This window comes from Grus americana, chromosome 1 (genome assembly GCF_028858705.1).
Source record: "Grus americana isolate bGruAme1 chromosome 1, bGruAme1.mat, whole genome shotgun sequence".
NCBI classification, from domain to species: Eukaryota; Metazoa; Chordata; class Aves; order Gruiformes; family Gruidae; genus Grus; species Grus americana.
In genome coordinates, this window is record NC_072852.1 from 8,069,799 (window position 1) to 8,087,897 (window position 18,099).

The following is an 18,099-nucleotide window of genomic DNA, read 5'->3' on the forward strand; positions in this document are numbered from 1 at the left end:
TTTTACACTTTAAATGGTACACAAGTGGTTTGGAAATAAGAAAAATACTTTCCCTTCCCACAGACTTTCTGCAACACTGGGAGTTGTCCCGAAGCAGCCAGGTAAGAGCCCGTGTTTTTATAGAAATGTGTTTTGGATGTTGTGCTCATTTCCATGCCTCGGTTAGAGGTACTGGTCCAGATGCAGTTTAGGGTTAATGTGTACAAAGTAGGAGCTTCTCAGTCCACCAACTCCATAGTGGTATTCTGAATTTGCTTAGTAAAACGGAAAAGATGTTGGCCCACGCTCCTTTCCTTGGAGCAGTCTAGCTGGGAGAGCAAAATCTGCTGAGCTGTGGAGCCAACCCCTTCCTCCATGTATTGTTCTTGTTTTAGTGCAAAACTAAAAATACTTTGTTTTGATCGAAGTCCAAAAGCCAGGATGAAGGTGTTAGGGACATGACATTAAAGCAACCGTTTAAAATAAAGAAGAGAAACTCACTCTGTATCTGCTCAGCATATGCACATGCATTAAAACCAGGCAAAGAAAAAAACCCAGCAACTTGATGTGGGAAACTCTAAATATTAAAACAATCGGCCTTTGTTCATAATTAGTTCCATATGTCTCTTGCCAAAGAGAGTGAGAGAGACAGGAAAAGATGGAAATATCTTAACCATGACTGACTTATATAGGTTCTTTATGTGGAATAGGTGCAGGGTTAGGGTCTTTGCTTCTTACAGTTTTTTTTTTTAATGCCCCCCTGCTATCTCACAGGATGCCTACGTGTTTTTTAAGCACGAGGTGACTGGCGTTTCCCAGCTGCTCACAGGGAACCATTGCCTGCATCAGCAGAGCCACTGAGGATCTGCTGGTGGACAAAGAGAGCAAAGGCGACTGTGATCTGCTTTACTGGGAGCTTTGCCTGAATGAAAACTGAGTCACATCTGCATCAGGACCTCAGGGGCAAGTGCTTCATACGAGAGCAGAGAAGCAAAGATCTCCCTGCTCACCCGATCTGCAGCCCTGGGCTGGGGGGGGCTCCTGCTCACACCAGCCCCCTTCCCCAGGAGCTGTCATATTCCTGCAAGCAAGGTCCCCCTCAAGCCCAAGTCTTTGAGACCAACCTTGTAGATAGAACTTTATCCACTAGAGGGGACAAAGAGCTGTAACACACCATCTCCACCAGCGTCTACAAGCAACCAAGCTCCAGGATCAGAGGCAGACAGTCTAGTCATACCAGTATGAAGCACCACATAGACTCATTTTCTCCATAGGGGAAAGGGGACAGTATGTTCAGTCATTTCCACAAACTACAAGTTCTTTGCGTAGGTTTTTAGGTCTTGCAAATGAATTGCAAATCTGCATATTGCTTAAGGCAGCTGAATAATAATACAAATATTCTTCTTTGCAGGAAACCTCTTGCGCATGTGAAAAGTAGAAGAAATCTAGCCATTTGCATGGTATTGGAAACAGTTCCAACAAGGTCCCTGCATATTCCAATGGGCCTCACTCCTCCCTCCCTCCCTGTGCTGCCCCCCAGGCACAACTCTACATGTATCCTCCACAGAAACCACATAAAACTGGAGAACTGGATCCACTATGACAATTTCTCTTTCTTCTGTCTCATTCCTCATTTCCCAGTTGTTATGAACCTGGAGACGGGAAGCCAAACTAGAATCATCAGGACTGCAGAAACCATCTGGAAGGATGAGATGCTGGCTTTTTATTTTTAGAGTTGTTCAAGATAGATACATTGGTAAGCAAGTGTATAGGGTAGTCTATTAGGATTAGTTTTATAGATTGCCTATAGGATAGGTAATGTCAACCATGCTCTCATGATGGTCTTTCTAGTTGTTCCCAGAAAGGGATTTTAGGTGTTTGTTGCAGATGTAGGCATGTCCAAGGGCATTTCGGTCCATCAAATTCTGAATTTCCCTTTGGAGAGCCCCTTCCCTCTCGTAGTTGACTGCAGAGGCAGATTAAGATGGCCAGACTCATCACTGAGGCTTCGTTCAGCTGTCGGGTCTGCAGAGACGATCTCCAGACTGAACAGCACGGTAGGAAATAAAAGCCAAACTATTGTAAGGGAATGTCCTGGCCTCACCACCACAGACCCTCAAAAGAGACACGCTGTATTTACTAACTGCTGAAAGACGAAACTCTTTAAAGCAGTGGATGCTTTTCAGTACTAATTGCAGACTGCCAGGAGCAGCGGTTTGCGGTAACAATGCATCAGAGGAAAGTACATTCCAATAGATTGCTATTTAGACTAGATTTTTTTTTTTGGTCTTTAATGAAAAGGAGAGAGAAATCATTTACTGCTGCAAAGTGTGTCTTATATTTGCAACAGAGGAGTCAAGTTTCAAATCAGTGTACGCCCAGCGGAGATCAGTGAATGGAAACCAGTGACAGCAGTGGCACAGAATGAAATGCAGTATGTGGTATCTATCAGATCTATCAATAAGACACTGTTCTATAAAACTAAAAAGTCACTCAGTACAGAAAAAAAACCCACTTGAGTTCTGTACTCCATGAAGACACAAGTATGGCAACAGAATAAGAGGAGAACAAGGATAACTTGCTGCTCCTGACAGTATTTTCCATCCTAGATGATATCTATGGTCTCTATCAATAGCAAAGCCAAATTCTTCCCTGGAGTCCTGATAGAGAAACCACTTGCATTTAAGCCCTTCAGCAGCTCCTATTAATCTTGGTGGAATTCCTTACTTCCCACTGCAAGAAATCTTCCCTGGCTGATTTGTTGGGGCATGGCAGAACAATGGGAAGACAAGGAGAACAGGGTGATGCTTTGGGGTTGCAGTCCCTACAGTGACTTAGCTTATGTTTTACTGCACCCAGAATTAGACTGTAAAGGAAACTGCCTCACTGGGGGTGAAAGATAAGCACAGGTTGTCATTGCACATCCAGCTTGCCTTAAAATTACACACTCTCCCCCCTGATTTTCCAGTCTTATATGATGTTTTACAGAGAAACATTATGATCACTCTACCCTGGGGAGGGATGTGGTAAAACACACCAGGTGGAGCTCCATTCCCATATGAGCCTTTTCCATCAGAGCTGTCAATAACCCAGCAGCTTGCTGGGTGAGAGAGGCTGTTTGCAGCTCCCAGTCGTGAAAGTCCAGGGGCTTCCCCTGTGTGTGGCAAGGCTGTGTCACATCTGGGGACCACGCAGACCGTCACACGTCCCTGTCTCCTCTGGTCAAGCAGTGCATGTGAGTGCCTTTGCTGGGTGCAGCAATCCAGGCTGAATGTGAAGGTCAGCCCCACACTTGAACAGAGATTCTTGCTTTGTTTCGCTCTGTTTTGATGTTCTGGGTTACGTAGTGATCAGCACAGTGTTGGACTGTGCAGCATGTCCATCACTTGTACCAACTGAGATGATTAGGAATGTAGGCTCCTGAGACAGCTTTGCATTGCGCTACAGCACAGTTGTTTAACCATCTGCAGTTCATAGACATGTTAGGAGGTCTGACTACCATAAGCCTAAACCAAAAACCAGAACCAAGCACTTCTGGACTCAGAGAAGTTCACGTCTGATGCACACCACTGTAGGTTAGCCTAGAATGTAATGTTAGATGTTCCCGAACTTCCTCATCCATTGGTATTCCAACAGAAATATCCACATGGCCACTTACTTATCTGTTGCTTTTGTACCTCAGCCTTGGGTGTCATGGGAAATGGCTGGCAGAGCAGCGTGAAACCCAGGATGTCACCTGCTGAGACTGCACCTAGCCAAGTGCTTAGACCCATCAGCTGGCATGTCCACCAAGCCAGCAAGTTCTTGGCACAGCCTCTAGTGAAAGTCATGGCACAGATGTAGATACCCAAGAAAATGTCTTCAGGAAAGGGGACAGAGCAACCTGCACCCTTCCTCTTCTCCTACTGCCACCAAACAGACTCTCCAGGAGCAGCCTCCATCTCACCTCCAGTTCTCCTCAACACCCACCACCCTGTGCACAGTCCTTGCTGGGGAGAACGGTCCCAGGCTCTGCACATCCAGGCAGATAGGCTCCTGGAAAACCCTGTCCAGAAGGACAGCAGCAGATAGCAAGTGGGGCCTCTGCTAGATGGAAGGACATTTCCCTTGTGTTTTAGTGTGCTGGTAGGTCGGCTCTTTTCCCACATAACTCAGAAAGACAGTAATTAATTAGGGAGGGAACTTGCCTGACCCCATCACCCTGGAGACACGCCCCTGTAAACATCATGAAGGGATCACAGAGGCCACCTCTGACTTCCAGGGCTTATATAAACAAAAGAGGAGATATTTGGCAACACCACCACATTCCCACATCGTGGATGTGTAGCAGAGGCTGGATGCGATGCATACAACAGCAGTCATGCACTCAACTAGGGTATGACTGTGCAGTATTTCTATCAGGGATCTGGTCTAAAGTCTTTGGAAATCCCGGCGACTGCAAGGAGTGTGCAAATACTTGGTGCATCTCAGTATCAAGTCTTAAAATGTGAGTGGGCTATTTCTGCGTAGTGCTTAGCACTGCTGATTTGCTTCAATTCCTGAATAAATAGGGTTTGCCTAGCATGGCATGGAAGACACTCAGCCTTGAGCTACAGTTAAGGCTTAAACAGGATATGTGACATATGGACTATGTCAAACACTGTGAAGATAAATGCTTCTTTGTTCTGTGTAATTTTCCCTCTTTTAAAACTTCATCCTTGTTACGCTGCTTTGATTAATCTTAATATATTGCGGGAAAGCATATGCGTCTATGTGAGGGAAGGAGAGAGAATTATGTTGCCCCAAGAGAAAGCCACATGGATACCAAAGAGGCCAACACGTCCCTAAAGAAAGGAGGGAAGCAGAAGACATTAGGAGGGGTTTTTTTTAAGCCTTGCCAGACTTGGTAAACAGCCTCTCAGGCAGATTTTGGTTTGTAGTTGAGGTCTCACAGGCATGGAATAATGATGACTTTTCTCTGAGTGAGGAGAAAGCTTGCACAAAACTGGAAGAGGAACTGCTTAACACTGGCAAAATAAAAAAAACCAATTTGGTTATGTTCTGAGCCTTGTAGATTTACATGGACAGATGAAGAAATGTGAAAAATTTGTCTGACTCCCCAGATATTCAGCCTTGGAGTCTCTCCTTGTAATTCATATAGTTTATATTTTATTGCTTCAGCTCTTCTGTGTCTGTGAAGCTCTAACACCCTACCTCAGTTGCAGGAGATATCTGGAGTGGCATTTACCTCTTCTAACTTTGGTTGCTTTCATCTGACCCTGTCATCTGGACACCTTCATCAGTGAAGAGAAATGGGCACTTGCAAGGTTTGAGACACCAGACCTGCTTTAGCTGCCTACATCAGTGAGGGGTGAATGATACCTAAAAGTGTCAGTGTCTCCCCACTGATTATAAAATAAGCTTGATAACTGGCCACTCTTGGTTTGCCTCTCCAGCAATCAGAAGTTCTGCTGTGTCCCTTGGTAGCTGTATTTAATTATCTCAGCTTTGCTAACACCCCTGTTGACATTTGCATTCCCAGCTCTTCATTCTCATCTTCTTTTTGTCCATTGCTCTGCGTGGGTGAGCAAGCATAGACTGCTCCACAAAGCCTCTTTCTGTTCCACAGAGGCTTTCTGAGGGTCAACAGCACGACCTGACTCTCATGGGAGCGAGGTTAGGAGTTATCTGCAGTTGACAGCACTGTGCACAAGGCTGCAGCACAACACTATGGCTTTTCTTCTGCTCCAGGAATCTTCATGACAGCTGTGGCTAGTAACTCAGGGTTCAAAAAATGACTCAACAAATTCATGAAAGAATGTCTACTATGGGCTGCTAAATTCGAAGACAACACTTCAGAGTCAGGAAACCCCCGAGTGCGAACAACTGGTGGTTGGAAGATGACTATGGGAACTGTGGCTATGTACTTGCCCTGTTCTTACATTTGTCTGCAGACACCTGATGTCTGTTGCTGCCCGAGACACGATGCTGGACTAGATCGTTCATTGGAAAGACCTGGTATGGTCATTTTTATATTCTCATTTTCAGAAGAGTCTAAGCAAAATCTGATGAACAGCTACCTAATTGGAACTCTTTAATGTCACAATCATGCTGAGCAACCTCAGCTTCTAGTGCAGGTCAAGGGGCCCGATTCTGCTCCTACCCACCACACTGGCAAAACTCAGGCTGACTCCAGTGGTGGAAAATGAGCCTTTAGATCTCCTGCAAACTGGACACTGAGGATAAACTGGCGGATGCTGCTGTTGCCAGCAAGAAACTCATTAGGAGCTGCTTCAAAGAACTGATTTCTCTGACAAATAAACATGTGGAAATACCCATAATATTGCAGAGGGTGAGGTTAGCACCCACGCTTTTGCATTATGCATGAGTTGTGACTGCTCCAAGTACGAACTTCCTGCTAGCTCTTCGATTAGCAAGTCCTGGCAGCCCGGCAAAGCCACACAATTTATTGCCACTATAGAGGTTAATGGATCACTTTACATGTTGATAATGTCTTATTATTGCAATGGTTATTAAGAAAAATGTAACAGACACCAGGAGTCGATAGTAACTGGAAGAACGTTTGTTTGATTACAGCAGGGATGGAGGCTGCTGTGTGCAGGGCTCACTGTGCAAATGGTGGTCAAAGCAAGTTCATTACAGCCATCTTTCTGCACCTCTCCTTTCTCCAGATCATCCTCAGTACCAGCTGTGAGAATTGCTACTGTTTACCGGTGTTGATAACATGAGAAAATAGGAAGGTTAATGGTGTAATTACCCCAAGAATGGACAAAGATAACAACTATCTATGCCAGACCGTACTAAGAATAGATCCAAAGGCATACTTCATCCTTGGCACCGGGGATCTGTGTCCCAGACATTGATGATTGGATTATTCTGCAGTTGTGGTGGAGTGTTACACTCGGAAGGGAAAAAAAAACACCAAACTGTGATTCTGGAAATTAGATTTCTACTGTCTTTTAAGTGGGAGGATGAAGGAGGTGCTGCTCAAATGGCTTCATGTCCCTCCATCTCAGTTTCCTAATCTGAAAATGATAAGAAGAGCTGGCACTTATCACAGCTGCTATTTATTGTTAATAAAAAGACAGGTCACTTAAATGTCCTTGTCGTGGCAGCTCAGTTTTAAGAGCTGGAATATATGGACATCAGTAGCCACCACTCCAGATCCTTACTGGGATGGGGTGGCCTTGTCTATCTCATGGTTCTATCCCCATTGCCAAGGTCCACAAGGGAGCCCTGCCTCCTTTGGCACCTCTGGCCAGTGGACCTGACCATCATTTTGGACTCTTCAGTGTTAGGGTTTGATTCCTTCTCTGTCAAATATCCAGCTTTAGGTCTGGCTGGACGCAGGAGTTTGTCTCAGACTTTAGTTCCTGTTCATTGCTAGCTGGCAGAAGAATGAGCCAGAATACTTGCAGCATCCCAGGTAATTTCCTCTGACTTCCTCTGACTAAGTTATGGTATTAGAAATGGAGATTTAGTTTCATATCCTTGCTATTTTGGTGTTAACTCTGCCAGGACTTGACAATGTGGGGAGGGAGAAGAGCAGCTGTTTCTCAGGCTGGAGCATAGCAAATTTGGATTGCTATGTCCACCCAGGGCATAGCAACCGCAGCCCTCTCTGTGCCAGGAAGCCCTCATGAAAGTCACTCTCATCAGAGAGTCTCCTAAATATATATATATACACACAGATATTTTCATATAATACAAATATAATGGATATTTGTATCTATACACAGATATATGCATATGTATATATTTATCTGTGGAGTGTGGTGGGAGGAAGGCTGAGGATCCAGCTATGGAAATAGATGTCTACAGGAATGTAGATGGAGTTATGAAGCATACTGTGGATTTGGCAGGCTTGGTTGTGTTTGGATGATGTCTAAGACCCCATGAACGCTGGAGACAAATTGCCTGTCGTTTCCCGGGTGGTATTTGGAGTGGGCCAGGGATACAGTGTTCATGGTTTAAAGACTTCATCTAAGTCTCTCTTTCTCTCCTGGGACATCCATTGCAGCTCCGTCATGCCTGCCTTCAGAACTCAGTCTCCTTTTTGAGGCCAGCTGATGTTTGACTACTTCAGGCTCAGTTTTCCACCAGGATTATTATCCCTTTGACTGTTTGCTTGAGAGTCTGTTTCTTCTAGGTCTAAAGCCACATCTATAATGCAAGGAAAAGCATCCCTCAGCGGGGCAGGCTCCACACCCCACCTCACTCCTGAACCCTCCCAGACATCCCATGCAAAGTGCCCCAGGCATGCTAGGCTTGGTTTATCATGGAGGCTCGCTCTAGCTGTGCCTGAGGCAAGGCTTGGAAGTCAGCACAGTTGGTCCTGAGGTGTACCTCAAAGGTCTCCTTTCACAGACTGCACAAGAATAATTAGCGTGTCCAGAGGCGAGGAGTGTTTGGCTCAGGGATGCAAGCAGTGAAACAAGGATCCAGAGCCTGTATATTTTACCCAGACCCTCCTTCCCCCTTAGCACACCCGAGGGACTTGCTGAGCTGCGTCCCTACTTTGGCCTCTGCCTCCCTGTCCGGGTTTCTCCAGGCAGCCAAGTCCCAGCTCATTGAGCAGCTCGGTGGCAGCCTGCCGGTGATGACAGCTAATTATGAAATGTCACATTGGAGGCTTCCCTTTTATCTCGCCTCGTAGAGCCCAGCAAAGCTCTCCAACGCCCTTTGGTAACAGGGGAAAGGAAGTGTCAGTGCAGCAACAGCTGCTTCTCTGATAGCGGGATGACAACGCAGCGAGTACACCATGTCCTGGAAGGAAGTGGCAGCTCACGCCATGTGGATGCAAATCTCTAGTCTCCACCAAAAAAAAAAAAAAAAAAAAAAAAGTTTAAAAAAGTGTTCCCGTGTAATATTAGCTTTCCAGAGGAAGCATTAAACATCTGCTGCCGAGGCCTGTGAAACTCTGCTGAACTCACTCCAGGTGAGTTCCTACAGGACAACTAAGCTCAAAACCTTGTCCAGTGAAAAACTGGCCCAATCCTATAGTCTTTTTTCAGTCAGTATTCCCGCAGAAGCCAAATTGCATCAAGGTGGGTTGGTCTGAGCTGAGCTAGGGCTCAGTTTTCTTTAGAAACCGGTGGTTACTTCTCATTTGCTGTCCACTATAACCTTTCTCTTGGCACTGTGATAAAGTGGGCTTGCTAGCTTGGTACGAGCAGTTAAAGTGGGCTTTGTCAGGGTCCACTGATCTGGGAATGGGCTACTGCCCCTGCAGTCCAACGAGCATTAAAACCAGGTTTCTTCAAATGACAAAAAAAAGACAAGTCAAGGGTCCACAGACCACAATTTCCCAATTTTGTAAGTAATCACCTGCTTTGGAGCAGTGGATGGCACTGGAGAATTGGAAGGGGAGCATTACTGTGACAGATGGCTTCATTCTTTCAGCAATAAACCTGACGTGGATGAAGATGCATGGCAGGGAGAAGGCTTCGAGATCATTCCCAGGAGGGTCCTGTTACCTGGCAGTCCATCAGCCTGCAGCCCGTTCAGCCCCACTGGCCTGGCCCCGTGCTCCTCACCCAAGTACTATTCTGGCCAGTAACAGCAAAACACTTGGTAATGGATTGATGACCTCTGACGAACCTGGCTGCCAGAATGGTCTATAACAGCCAGAGCTTTATGATTTGCCCTTCTTTCATACTGAGTTTCATATTTACTTTTCTGTGTCCAGTAGCAGAGATTATTTTTAGCACTGCTCAATGGACAGGTGGTTTAAGTTCAAACATAGCCGCAAGGGAAGGTGATGTATGAGTAAAGCCTGAGAATTGTTCCTGATCGTGTCAGACAAAATGATGCTGCATTTTGAATATTTGGTCTAGATTATCCAAAATTCTTCCTGCCATAATTCCTAGGTAGTTTTTAGAAGAGATCAGCCAGCTGAAAACATGGTTACTCATCAAGGAAAACTTATTTCCTTGATTTGCATACATTAGATTCACAGTCCTGATAGTCAAAGCGAGCTGTGAAGCCTGGACATGCTACCCCGAGTCTTCCAGCCCCAGGCTCTGCAGAGGAACAAGGGGGGGCGAAGCATCGACACTACTGCAATGTGCCCCTGCACAATGCTGCACTGACACACCAGCTCTTCCAGAGCCAGCTGGGGGTCCGGCGTGTCACAGCGTGGCACCGCATAGACATGTCCCTGCATCACAATTTCAGCTGTGACTGCAACGTCCCAGCTGGGGATGTGTCACTGGGTTTCTGTAATTACACATTTGAGGGACCAGTTCAGAACACGACGTGAGGAGAGATCCATTGGTTTCACAGACTGAGGCCACCTGCACCTCTGGAGAATGTGGCCCATATTTTATTTGGTCTACTGTCACCCTCATTACAAAAAACCTCAAACCCCAAACCCCATGAGGAAAGACACTTGGATGGAGGCAAGAGGTGAACATAAGGCTGGACAAAGCCTAGACACAGCTCCAAAACAGTGCTCATGATGGCATGAAGAGCCATAGAAGAAATGATTCCCTATGACATCTCTCATAAGGCTGCGTGTTTCCCAGCAGGACAGGAGGCTTCAAACATGACAAGACACATGTAGGATTGTAGCTTTGGCTCTTTCAGCCTCAATTAACTCAGTCACCTCTGGCTTTCTAGATCCTGGCAGTCTCTCAGATACTGCTTGGCGCTACCCTGTGACAAAATGTCTTTAATCATCCCACTGTTCAATGACACCTGCCCCATGGAGGCTCTTAGTCTCCCAAGCGTCCAGCACCCAACTCAATGAAGTGATGTTGAGTTACAAATAGACCAAGAGGGATTGTGGTGCCAAGTTTATTCTACAGCAACTGCAAATAGTCCAAAGAAAGCACCGGCCCCTTCCCACGCAGACTAACTTACGGCATGCTGTGGTCATGAGATGCGGATGTTGCATCTTTGCTTGTCATGGGGATTTAAACCCTTAGGGATTTTCTCTGGGATACATGGTACTCAGAGCTGGGGAAAGGAGTTAAACCCAGAGTGGCAAATAATCATTAGGTTGATTCAAATCTTACAGCCCAAAGAGTATTTCAGTATTTCATACCCTATGTAGAGGCTTTGACAGGGCAGCCTCCAACTATTTTCCTCTACCCTCTATCTCAGCAACCTGTGGGAAAGGGAATAGGGCACTCCCCAAAGTGCTGAGGGGAGATGCCAACCCAGAGAGACTTGAATCCATTTCACAGCACAGATGGACACCTTAGTAACTGGGACCACAGGCTAGAAAGCTGGCAAACTCTCTTGTTTTTCACTTTTGTGGTTGATGCCTAAGATTTCTCATCGCTAGACCCTGAAATTTGAAGCATTTCATTTAAGCGATGCCAAAAAACTCTTCTGAACATTCACTTGCTGTCTTATTTCTTACAGCCTGAATTCAGAGAGTATGCATCACCGTGGCGTGACTTTTTTTTTTTTTTTTGAAGATAAATGATCTGGCAATCCCGTGTCATTGTTTTACCCCCACACCCCAAAAAACTTCCAAAACTCTGACCTTTAGGCAAAGAAGCATCAAGTTGTGTTGGAAAAACCAGGAAACTATTTTGAAATGTTTTGATATTTTAAAGAAACTTTTAAAAAGAGACTATACAAACAGATTCTTATGTGCAGAAGCAAATCATACATTGCTTCACTGAGCTTTGATGATTTCAAGGAAGCAATTCCAGTTAACACTGGTTTAAAGTGTTTGATATATCCAGGAGGAATAAACTTGATTTTCTTGAAAACACAACTACTTTTGCTTGTTCCTCCATCTCTTACAAAACTAACCCAAAAGTCAAAGTGGTAAAAGACTGTAATCTAAGAGCTGTCAAAATCCTAAAGCCAAGGGCACTTGATACTAAGCAATACACAGCTTAAATGCTCTGTCAATGCACTTCTTTTACAGAAATATTCCTCAAACTGTTCTGACCAAATCTCTCCTCCTTTTGATGTGCTTCATCAAAATTTTAGATGATACACAAAACCAATGCAGAATATATTCTGCCCTGGAGTCACACTGTTCCAGTTTTGCATATTACCGTTTGCAGTAGATCCTTTAACTATACCACAACACATTGATAGTGTTGCACACACAGTTTAGCGGGAAATGTAAAGGAATTAAGTCATTGCAACACTTGGATAGACCATTAAATTTGTAGGCTGCCTTCTGGATTATTAGCGTCTCACTTTAAATAGGAAATCGTAGCTTACTTACGAACACATCCATTAGTAGGTGCTCCAGCGTCACTTCAATATCCTCTAATTTAGCTGCTAAAGTCATTGTGAATTCAAACGTTAGCTCCAGACGGAGAAGAGCCCTCAGGAGTCCCAATCCAAACCGTCTGTGGCCAAAGCTAGTTCTCAAACTGTAGCAAACGAGTTTCTTACAGATAAAGAAAATCCGAGAAATCAAAACTTAACATCTGAGTCCAGATGATGCCTGGACTCTGTGCCGGCTGTCAGTCCTGCTCGCGGGACTGAGGATTATTCCATGTGTGCAAGATGGGAGCAGAAGCTGCAATATGCGTGCTGCTTTCCTTTCAGAGCTCCCCAGTGAGAAACATGGAGTTATATCTGGGAAACCACAACAGAGGGAGGGAGAGACACACAGAGGGAGAGAGAGGGGAGGAATGGAATAAACTGCCTTTGACTATGACTGATATTTATAGGACTACTTGTTTTTGACTCCAGTCCATTTCTCTGTTCATTTCTGACCTTTCACAAATGGCTCAGCACACTAGAGCGTATTGTAAAACGGGGGCAGCAGGTCCCACAGAAGTTGGCTGTGACCAGTGCTGGGCCAATTCACACAAGCACACCATCAATAGCTCTTTGTCAGAGCATATCAGGCTCTGCACTGTAGCTAATGACAGAGGAGAGCACAGACGTGTAAAAAACAAGGAAACAAAAAGTTGTTTGGATACTAATTTTTTCCTAAGAATATTAATAGATTCCCTTACCCACTCCCCAAGGCATTGGGCTACAGTAGTGATTGCTGAGGTTATGTACGAAGGGGAATAACCTCAAATAATCCTACAGGGTTTGACTCTACAAACACCCTGGCACCCCCTCTGAAATGTCCTCCTACTGCTCAACCCCTTCAGCTCTGCAGCATCCCCATCCAGGATGCTAAGCACCTCTCGGAGCTAGATCCTTCCTTTTGCTGTATTTATGGAAAGTTTAAAGCATAGTTCTAAGTGCTTGCTGTTCCTCTGCACATCTGCTCCTACTTAAGTCAGTGGAGTAAAGGTGACATTTCTGCTTGCTTAGCACTTTTTGTCTGTAGCTCTCACAGCACCACATGTAGTGGTAAGGTACTGATGGACCTGGTCCAACTGAAGCTAAACCCAGTGGGGATCCTTCAAGGATTTTGGTTAATGCTAGCTGGGAACCAAGTAGAAAGGAAACTGAGGCACAAAAAGGAGAAATACTGAGTCTTAGTATGGCCAGGAGTGGTGCTGAAGTCTCTTGCATCCTAGAAAGTGCCAAGTTCACCAAACTGCCCTCCATGATGTCCACATTACTTGGCCAAACTCTCTTTCTTTCTTTCTTTCTTTCTTTCTTTCTTTCTTTCTTTGGTATGTACTCACATAGTTTGAAATCTCAGAGTAAAATCTTGCATGTGATGTATTCCAGACACTGGAAAAAACCACCAAGGCTGCCCTAAAGGATTCAGAAACTGAAGACCAGTATTATTTATAAAGGTGTGAGATGGATGGAGTTGATGGAGCTTAGAGGGACCTCTAGTCATAAATTCCAACTAAATGTGCTCAGAGTTATAGCTGAAATCACATTTTCAGACATCTAGCATCAGGATCTGAACAGGAGCTGCCTCTGATGGCCGAGTTTTACTAGACAACAACATGATAGACCATTTGGGACATGATATGATGGATAGTTTCAATAGCAAAGAAGGGCATGTAATTCATTTTCCGGATGGACCAACTCTCATTCACACAAGGCCCTGCATCAGATAATAGGTTAGCTGCTCCAGAAATAAACCCAGCACGGGAAGCTTGTCTACTGCACAGAAAACCTGTTCATCATCCACATGCTGCCCTTTCATTAAAGCTTTGACAAAGTGTCTATCTTCACCAGTCTGAGTGGAGGGGTGTTTTAACGAGCATGGGTCAAACCACAAATAAATATATTTGGAGGGTATTACACTGAAGGCAGTCAAAACTCAGGGAACCATAATGCAATATGCTGATGAGTGAGCTATCATGCATTGCTCACCGCTGCACGGGGCCATGTGGGTTTCACTGCAGATGGGATTTCACATGCTCTGCTCTCTAGAAGTATTTGCAGAAGAAGACTTGACTGCTGGTAAGCCTTCATCTTCTCTGACACGTGTGGAAATTCAGAGATCCCAGGAAACTACAGTCTCTACAAGCGCAGGCTGGGTACGAGGACATGTGACTGTCCTTTGGCAGGTCCCTGTCCCTGGTCCGCAGCAAGCAGCGCTCAGGCTGTGTCAGTACGAGACAACAGAGGTCCACCAGGACTGAATCATGCATTTGTCTGCCTCTAACTGATACTACTGTCCAACTTGTCTGACCACAACGAGAACTTTAGTGGAACTGAACATGTGATCACTTCTCCCCTCCCCACCCCATTTATTGCACAAAGGCTATGTGTTACATACTGAAATATGAAATTAAAGATCTTTTTCTGTAGGATCCCACTGTGCAATAGCACAGAGCAACCACGTCACTCGTGCCTCTTGGCTGTCCCTGTAGCTGCATTGTATTGGCAACAGCAAAAACAACAGGAGACATCTTCCAGGGTCAGAATGCAGTGTCCATGTGACAGATTCTTTGACTCCAACACAGGCTCATTTTTGTCTTCACAAAGATGAATTTCAAGATTATTTCAAAACTGATCAAGAAAATCGTGTCAGGCACAAGAAAATGGCTTAAGGGGACACATAATGGCTGCCTTGATTCCCATTCAAGAAACACCTGGCACTAAAAACACCACGTGCTCCACTGGTGACGGCAAGGAGGATGAATAGGTTCACGAGTTCTCACCCAGGCTCAGCTTTACATGGCCTGGGCTTCCATTAGTTATCAACAATAAACAGCAGAGATATGAGATATACCAGCTCTTAGGCTCTTGCAGTTATAATATTCAGCTTAGCAATTCTCCTGCTGATCAATATTAACTGTCTTCAGCGATGGTCAGAAGTTTGGGAAACATGTTGTTGATGTAAAAATTTGCTTTGCTGAAGTAAATCCTGTGGAATTTTCTTAATTCCTAGACTGCAGGGTATTTTGTACCCAAAGGTATCTCTCTTTCCATTTTTCCTTCAAATTGCACTGACAATTTCAGATTCAAAGAAGAGCACAATGGGAAAAGTTCTAAAATATAGAAAATGTGCAGAAGATGAGGAAAAAAAAAAGTCTCCTTGTTCCAGTGATAACTGAAGCAGTTGGTGTGCTTGTGGTAAAAAAAATTACTGATGGTAAAAAAAAAAGGTCACCAGAGTGCAGAAAGTTGTTTCACTCAACCCCTTGCAAAAAGTGGGTAGCAGAAATCAGAGTCACAAAATCAGATCTAAGCAGAACTTATTCAAACGCACCAAAGCTTAAGGACATCTGAATCTATCTCACTGGCGCTCGTCTAACTCTCACTTTAACGTTGCTCACCCCAGATGACCTCTCTTACGGAAATAGCCTCTCAAATACAAGAAACAAGAAACAAAATTTCACTGAGTTCCCCAGAGACTATTCCTAAACCCTCTGTGCATGTGCATTATAGGCACACACAAAAATAAGATCACATGTAGTAATGAGAAGCTCTAACTCGGTTGATTCTTTAATGCAGTAAGTCCAAACACTTTCTTTATTAAATCATTATTTCCATCTTTTCTAATTCCTGAGAATTTATTATTTTGGCCTTTGCAAGCATGAGACCTCTTCTATTTAAAGCAGAGTATCCATCTGACAGCACACCAGGGTATTTGTGCAGAACAGGATGTTCTACACCCACATTTTCCCCTCACTTCCTTCCTAGTTTTCATCTACCATTTGGGAATAAGATATCAGAAGAGAGCTGAAAAGTGGAGACAGTTGGAACATTTTTGCCAAAATGAGATTTCAGCAAAATATGCTCTTTTTCAAAAGCTGAAATGTTATGTGGGGACACGCTGGGTCCCAGAAATGTTTTGTTAGGGGAGTTTCAAGGGTGAAGGTGGTTGGTGATGGTAGGAAAAAGTCATCCTCCAACGGCTGTCTTACAAAGACAGGGGTGTAAAAATAGTTTAGTGAGTAAAGCCAAAAGCTGACAAGAAAGGGTTAGAGAGCAGATCTGAGAGTAATTAGTCCCAGGATGCTATATTTGGGCCAGCCCAGCTTGCAACGATGGGAGCAGAGGAGTCTGGGGAGGAGAACAAGCAGATTATTCTTGTATGAGGCAAAAAAGCATGCCTGGGTCATGGAGTCCACCAGCAAAGGCAGCCTGGGTCACCTCCACTTGTGTAGCCAAGGGGTCAAGTCCTCAGTAATTGTGGATTATGAACATGTATGACAAACATGGGTGAAAGCCCATTTGGGGCAATGCCTTTGCCAGCCCACAAGTGTGGGATGGGATGGCAACTCAGCTGCAGCAAGCTGGGACTTGTTACCACCAACTAGTGGAGAACTTTTATGAACTTCTCTGCTTTAAATAATCAAAGTGAACATTTGAAGATGAGTCTTTTGATGTCCTACACAGTTTTTTCTATGCTTTCTTCTCTTGAGAACAAATAATAGATCTGTTGCAACAAAGCATGAAGCTGCTCCCTTTGGGAAAGGTGAAGAGAGATGTCCCGTCCTCATGGTAAACTTGGATGACAGAGAAGCATCAGCTTCCAAAATCCTCTTTCCATCTCCAGCTTTCCTTCACGCACAAAATCCTGGATGTAGGAACTCATCAACCTGACACTTCCAGGTTGGGTTGCAGTAATTCACTGAACCTGGAGGTAAGTGTGAAGCCTAGTAGGCTCCAGCTGGCCCAGGGCACAGCCATCTGCCTTCATCTTGGTTCAGGACGCCAAGTCAACCTCATCCTGCAGTAGGTTTCAATGTCAGCTGAAGGCCTTTGTGATAATTTTCCAATGAATGAATTAACCTAATGCTGTATCAAAGGATGAAGATCAGCCTACGGCCCAACCTCAGAGCTATGCTCCAGGGTGAAATGGAACAAATTCTTCAGATAACGGGATTTAGCTACGACACAGTATCTCTGGAGAAGGAGTCCTGCAAACCTTGAGTCTGTGCAATCAAGGCAACAAGGAGATGGCCTTTTGGTTTTCTCCAGGCATCTGGGTGAGGACATGTGCTACTCTACCTGTTCATAGACAACCTGAGAAGAGAGGTGAGCAGTGAGGGAGCATAGTTTACAGGTGACAGCATGGTATTTGGGGTAGTGAGAACAAGGGCCTACAGAAAGATATGAAGAGACTAAGTGAATGAGCAATAAAACAGAAAATTAAATTTAATGTAGCCAAATGTGAAGTAATGTTCATGGCAGGAAAAATGTTCTGAACTTCATGTATAAAATTATGGTCTCTGGGCTCACTCAGGAGTAAGATATTTGGATTATAATAGGTCTATGAAATGTCAGTTCATTGCTCAGTAGTGGTGGAATAAGCAAATTAAATATTAACAATTACCAAGGGGCAAGCAAAAGAGAATATTATTATGCCACTGAATAAAAAACAGGGTTCACTTCTTGAATACTATCTTCTGATCCCTTTATCTCCAAAAAAGATACAGAGATGATAGAGAGGATTCAAGGAAAGGAAGTAAAGATGATTAAATGGAAAAAAAAAAAAATAAAGACAGGACTAGATAAGCAAAGTGGACTCTTTGGTCTGGGAAAAAAAAAAAAAAAAAAAGATGCCTGAAGGAGAAATTGAGGAGATCTACGGAATGATGGTGAGTTGACCCTTTTCAAGGGGTCAGCTGTTCACTGTTTCTCCCAATACAAGAAAAAGGGTGCATCAAATGAAGCTGGCAGGAGCCATGCTCAGAACAGATTAAAGGAAGTGATTCAAGCACAGCTGGTAGTTGATCTGTGGCACTCCTTGGCCAAAGGATGGTAAGAATGCAAAGTTTTACCTGGATTCAGAAAAAGACTGGACAAATTAAAGGATGA

The 18,099-nt window shown here is 44.4% G+C and overlaps 1 protein-coding gene across 4 annotated transcripts in view; it reads right to left on the bottom strand.

Moving 5' to 3' along the window:
• FRMD4A (FERM domain containing 4A) overlaps positions 1-18,099 on the bottom strand; it is a 382,867-nt gene that overhangs the window by 214,882 nt on the left and 149,886 nt on the right. Inside the window, exon 1 of one of the 4 annotated variants that reach the window (XM_054813271.1) lies at positions 12,176-12,542. The exons of the other annotated variants lie outside the window; for them this stretch is intronic. Within the exon in view, the coding sequence (XP_054669246.1) occupies positions 12,176-12,241 (66 nt within the window). The 5' untranslated portion in view covers positions 12,242-12,542. Of the gene's footprint in view, positions 1-12,175; positions 12,543-18,099 lie in introns of those variants that run through there. 4 annotated transcript variants of the gene reach the window in all.